At 40.7% G+C, this 6,000-nt stretch overlaps 1 protein-coding gene across 4 annotated transcripts in view; it reads right to left on the bottom strand.

Moving 5' to 3' along the window:
* LOC122561287 (kinesin-like protein KIF27) overlaps positions 1-6,000 on the bottom strand; it is a 142,148-nt gene that overhangs the window by 53,234 nt on the left and 82,914 nt on the right. For all 4 annotated transcript variants that reach the window (XR_006314985.1, XM_043712962.1, XM_043712952.1 and 1 more), the window contains one exon: positions 2,573-2,683. Coding sequence is in view for 3 of the 4 variants with exons in the window: in XM_043712962.1 (XP_043568897.1) it covers positions 2,573-2,683 (111 nt within the window). In the remaining variant the exon portion in view is untranslated. The remainder of the gene's footprint in view (positions 1-2,572; positions 2,684-6,000) is intronic.

Genomic DNA, 6,000 nt, shown 5'->3' on the forward strand with positions numbered 1-6,000 from the left:
AGAGAAATATTTTATAAATTTGCTATCCTTCATTAAAAAGGAATCCATACACCAATGTCAGGGGCCTGTTCCATCATCCCTAGTCTTAACTTCCATACATACTGCAGCATGATCAGAAATTGCTATGTTACTTATTTTGCAGGACAATATGGAATTCAAAAGGATCGAGGGAGCGAAAAACATATCAATTCTAGTATGACACTTGTGTGGGTTAGAGTAGAAAGTAAAGTCTCTGCCCTGGGGGGTGAAGGCACCTCCACACATCTACTAACCCGAGCTCCTTATTCAGATCCGCCAATTGTCTGGATCTAAGAGATATATCCATAGTACTCTTGGGTATCCGAACTGTCTCTGAGTCCATAATACAATTAAAATCTCCTCCTATAATTGTATGGCAGACCCCAAAAGCCATCAACTTGGAGAACGCTTCTGTTACAAATTTGAAGGGGTGTGCCGGGGGGGCAATAAAGATTCAAAATCCCATACTCCTCTCCACTTATTAAGGCTTTGATCAGTATATACCGTCCAGATTCATCTTTTATCTGGCTTAAGATTTTAAAAGGAATATTCTTCCGAATAAGGATGACTACTCCCCTACTTTTTGAGCTATCCACCCTGTTGTAAGTTTAAGTGCTCTTTGTCAAGTAGATGTGTCTCCTGTAAAAGAGCTATATCAACCCTTTATTTTTTTAAGGTTTGATAGTATCTTCTTCCTTTTGATTGGTGAATTACTCCCTTTGACATTCCAGGTGCACCACCTAAGCGAATAGCGAGCCATGATCGCCCTGGCAAGCCATGATCGCCCTGGCAAGCCCGAGACCCCCCAGGAGGAAGAGCCCCACCCAAAACACCCTGAATAAAGACCATGAAAAATTCACAAAAGCAAAACTTCTTTACACCAATACAATTAAAAAATATTCCTTAGTAAAAAAAATACAAAACACATTTGAAAGGAGATATTTCCCCTTGCTCCCAGGGGGCGTAACTACCTATCAAAAACCCCATCATAACCTCTCCTTAACTAGTGCCTCGCCCTCAACCTAGGCGTTGTAAAATGGAGTAGACAATTTCAAGTGTTCTATAAAACCAAAGTTAAAAGTGAGTGACCCACCCCCACAACACCCCCTCTCCACCCCCAACACACCAACACCTAGGTGCGTTTAGAAAACATAATACAAAATATGAATATATAAAACTACAAAGTTACAATCCTAGCAATTATTAGAAAACTAAATCAGATGACAGAAGAAGAGAACTCCGCCCTATAAAAAGATAGGACAAAACAAACCCCCCTCCCACATAAATTAAATAAGCCGCATGGCCTGTAAAAAGAGAAATCACTTAGTGAATAATAAATAAGCCCCCCCTCCCTGCCCCCTGGAAAAGGTAATAAACAAAAAAGGGATGGAGAAGGAAAGAAGGGGTAAACCGGGGAAGGGGGTGGGGTGGGGCGCAAAGCAAAATCACTATCCATATGATTGGAATCTTACAGTCTATTTCTCCGGTGATCCAAAGTTGTATACGGATCCTTCGTGGCTGAATCGCAGCGTTGCTGGGTAACGCAAGGAATATTGGATATTTAGGTCTCTTAGGCGATTCTTGATCTCATCGAATGCCCTCCTCTTGCGGACCACGGCTGGAGAAAAATCCTGGAATAACATAATTCTGGAACCCTTGTGCATCATGGCCTGGGGATCCTTCCCCAGGATTCTGGAGGCTTCCAGGAACATCTGTTTCTCTTTATAGCATTGGAGCCGGAACAGATCGGGCAGGGGTGCTGGTCCGACCCGGGCCTGCGTATAGCAACCCGGTGGGCCCACTCTACCCGCACCTGGCCTGATCCGGACTCCAACTTTAATATTACAGGGAGTCATTGCTCCAAAAATATTGCAAATTGGCCTTCCTCTTCCCATTCGGGAAAGCCCAGCAACCGAATATTTTTTCGAGGACCCCGATTATCGAGGTCATCGATGTGTTCTTTCAAGATCTGGACTCGCTGCTCAAGAGCCCGGACGCGGCCCACAGCCGATTCGGCAGCAGCTTCCGAGGTCACGGCCTTTTGCTCTGCCCCTCCAATGCGTGGTTCGAGTTTTTCAATTTCTCGGTCATGCCTTTACAGCACAACCAAGAACGACTCCCACCTGCTCCTGGATTCTTCGATGAAGGCGTAGATCCTCTCCTGCAACTTGTTGATCACGGAGACCAGGCTCGTCTCCGCAGATAAGTCCCCCGAGGTTGCTGTGGACGTCTCCGCTGCTGCTGGAGGGGGTGGGGGAGGGGTCCCTACCTGTTGCAAACTTCGGGAATTTTTGCCCTTAGTCATTTTAAGAACAGCACCAACTGTTCAAGTTTGATGCAAAATCACTAAGTGTGCTGGGCAAAATCTATTTTAAATGAATTAAAAGGTGTGGCGAAGGCGGGTGCCCCACTTTGCCCAAGTCTTAAACAGAGCACTACAGACTCAGACTTGTTGGGTCACCGCCATCTTGAATCTCCTTCTGTTCAATTTCAACAATAAAAATATTACTGAGAAGAATAATAAACATTGCAGCCAGACATGTTTAAGATATACCTGCTGTTCCTGTGAGATGATAGGGGAGCACTTTGTTTTCTTCAGATGGGTAATCTCTCCAGCTTTCTTTTTCAGAATTTTCTGCTGTTGTTCTCGTTTTAATTCCAACTCCTAGAAAAATTAAACATATTTTAAAATTATTTTAAAATTGTATTTTAAAATTGTAACCTTATTTAAGAAGATATTATTATTAGATTTTTGGCTGTTTTTTTTGTTTCTGGGCAAAGGATATAAATACGAGTGCAGGTTCTAAAACATTTGGATATTTTATTCTATCATAATTACATTCATTTTTGATTACAGATACTGAGTGAAGTTCCAATGTGGTTGCACAGCAATCAATACAAAAACAGAAATATTGGGTGCTGGTTTCAAATAATTTGTCGTAAATGGAAGGAACTTCGCTTCTTAAATATTTTCAGAGAATGGTTACAGTTCAGAAGGAGGCTATTTGGCACATCACATTTGTGCCAACTGTCTGTGAGCACAATACAGCTAATTCAATCACTTGTTTTTTTTCCTGTTGCCCTGAAAATCTTTACTCTTAAGGCAATTATCCATTTGCCTTTCGAAAATCCACCACATCATGGGCAGTGCATTCCAGATCCTAACTAATTATTTTTTCATAGAAAACATTTGCTAATTGACCTTTGTTTTGTGCCAATTTAATTGTAATCCAATCTGGTGCCCAGACATCTCATTGGCAAACCCCAGATGCTGGTCCCTGCTCCTAGCTGCAGTTCCCGAGCCCCTGGACTCAGCCAACAATGCCAACAGCTCACAGATTCCTACTGAGCCTACCAGCAGGAAATACAGAAGATGAACAGCTCCTCACCAATTCAGCCTCTCTCTGGTCCAGAGACATTTATATAATTCTCCCAGCCCAACATTTTTAGTGTATTAACCTCCTGAGTAATTTTATAACACCCTACCAGCCCAGTGTTTTAAATAACAACATCTGAAAACCCAGTGTTTTATAAAACACCCCACCCAGTTTCAATGCTTTTGTGAACGTCCCAGCCCAATAATCTTATAACACCCTCCTACCCCAGTGCTTATATAAACTGTTATCCACCCAGTAATTTTATAAAATTCTCACCCGCATTAAAAGAACTCTTGCATAAGCACCTTCCATACCATCAGGATGAAGTTTGGAACCTGGAATGTCAGGACCCTTATGGACAATCCCACCAGTGATTCAGGAAGGCGTTGAGCACCTCAAAACTTGCCATCAGGAAAAGGTGGAAACCAAGTGAGAACACACACCAACACCAACACCAACACCCAGCTGTTCCCATAACCACCTTCTACCCCAAGTGTTACAGAGCCTGCAGTGGCAACATTAGTCTGAGAGTGGAAGAGAATCATCCTAGTCTGCGAGGGACCATCAATGAGTGAAGAAGCAGAGACGACCCTGCTCTGATTGCTGTACGAATCTGAGATCCCCTGTGAAAGCATGAATCCCGGTAAGTAGCATCGCAGCACCCCATCTCTTGAGCCCTGGCTTATCCTAATCTGTCCAGACACTACATGATTTCAAACGTCTCTACCAAATCTCCTCTCAATTTCATTTTCTCTAAGAATTCAAGCTTTGCTAATCAATCCTCATAAATCAGTCCGTCAGCTCCAAAAACATTCTAATGAATATTTCTGTACCCTATTTAATTTTCATATCTTATTAATGAAAATATAAATTTTGAATATGATGCATTATTCCTTTGAAAAAGGAAATTGTGCAACTTATTCGTGGACAATTAATTTGATTTCTATATATATATCAAAGGAGAGATAGAACAAATCCAGGAAATCATAGAACAATTAGATTAAGATTGATGGTAGGAAAGGCAATAAAATCTTTATTCATATGTAATAGAAAATTATCAAGAAACTGAAATTTAAAAAAGCTGTTAAAGTGAAGATCATACTTAATCAACTTAACTGAATTCTTTGAAGAAGTGTCAGAAAGGATAAAAGGAAAATAATGCAACAGAAATAATATATTTAGAATTTCATAAGGTAACAGAAAATAGTTTATAGTCATAGATTAAACATGACACAGGACGCCACACAGTCTTGTGAGTCCATACTAGCTCTAATGCCTCATCCCTGAAGCTCAAGTTTATTTTTCTCAAGAAACCATCTGATTTCATTTTTAAATTACTCAATGTCCTCACTTCCACCAACATTGTAACAGCAAGTTCTAGGTCATTACCATTTGTTGTGTAAAAATGTTCTTCTTCAGATTTTTTTTGCAACTCTTAATCTGTGTCCTCTGCCCTTTCTTTTCTTTGAATACCATATCTGAGTGTGTTATGATATTCTCCATCAATTTTCCTTTAATCTCCATTGCTCCAAGGAAAATATGTCCAGTTTCTCCAACATAACTTCTTTTGGCTGAAATCCCTCATCCCTTGAACTATTCTATTAAATCTCCTCTATACGCTCTCATGGGCCCTCGTGACTAAATTTGGAACATGTGGAGTTCAGTAACAGAATGGATAACATTCTGCGAGAAAACATAAAACAGAAGATGAATTAAATGTGGTTACTTAGCTTGGAAAATGGGGAGATGTGATATTACATAAGATTTTTGCTGCAATCACTGTGGTTCACCAATTAGATACACAATTTGGACTTGGTAATGGAAAAATAATTTCCAGATTGTGGGGTGCAGATAATACAGCCATGAATGCATTTGAGTTGATGGAGAAACAGTGGAGTGATTGGGGCAATAAAAAAGACAATGTCCTCAACTTTCCTAACATTTAATTTTTTAAAAGGTTTCTGCATATCCAGTACTGAATGTTCAGCAAACAAGCTGAAAATATAGAGATGGCAGAAGAATCAACAGAGATGGTAGTGAAACAGTTGGGGGTCATCAATGTGCATTCGAAATCGGAAGTGTTTTCAGATGAACAGCATGTAGAAAAGGGTCTAAATGATTTGGATGTGAGCATAAGAGATACAGTTAGTAAGTTTGCAGATGACACCAAAATTGGAGGTGTAGTGGACAGTGAAGAAGGTTACCTCAGATTACAACCGGATCTTGACCAGGTGAGCAAATGGGCTGAGAAGTGGCAGATGGAGTTTAATTCAGATAAATGCGAGGTGTTGCATTTTGGGAAAGCAAATCAGAGCAGGACTGATACACTTAATAGTAAGGTCCCAGGGAGTGTTGCTGAACAAAGAGAACTTGGAGTGCAGGTTCATTGCTCCTTGAAAGTGGAGTTGCAGGTAGATAGGATAGTGAAGAAGACGTGTGGTATGCGTTCTTTTATTGGTCAGAGTATTGAGTGCAGGAGTTGGGAGGTCATGTTGCGGCTGTACAGAACATTGGTTAGGCCACTGTTGGAATATTGTGTGCAATTCTGGTATCCTTCCTATTGGAAAGATATTGTGAAACTTGAAAGGGTTCAGAAAAGATTTAC

Source organism: Chiloscyllium plagiosum, chromosome 2 (assembly GCF_004010195.1).
Source record: "Chiloscyllium plagiosum isolate BGI_BamShark_2017 chromosome 2, ASM401019v2, whole genome shotgun sequence".
In the NCBI taxonomy this organism is placed as follows: domain Eukaryota; kingdom Metazoa; phylum Chordata; class Chondrichthyes; order Orectolobiformes; family Hemiscylliidae; genus Chiloscyllium; species Chiloscyllium plagiosum.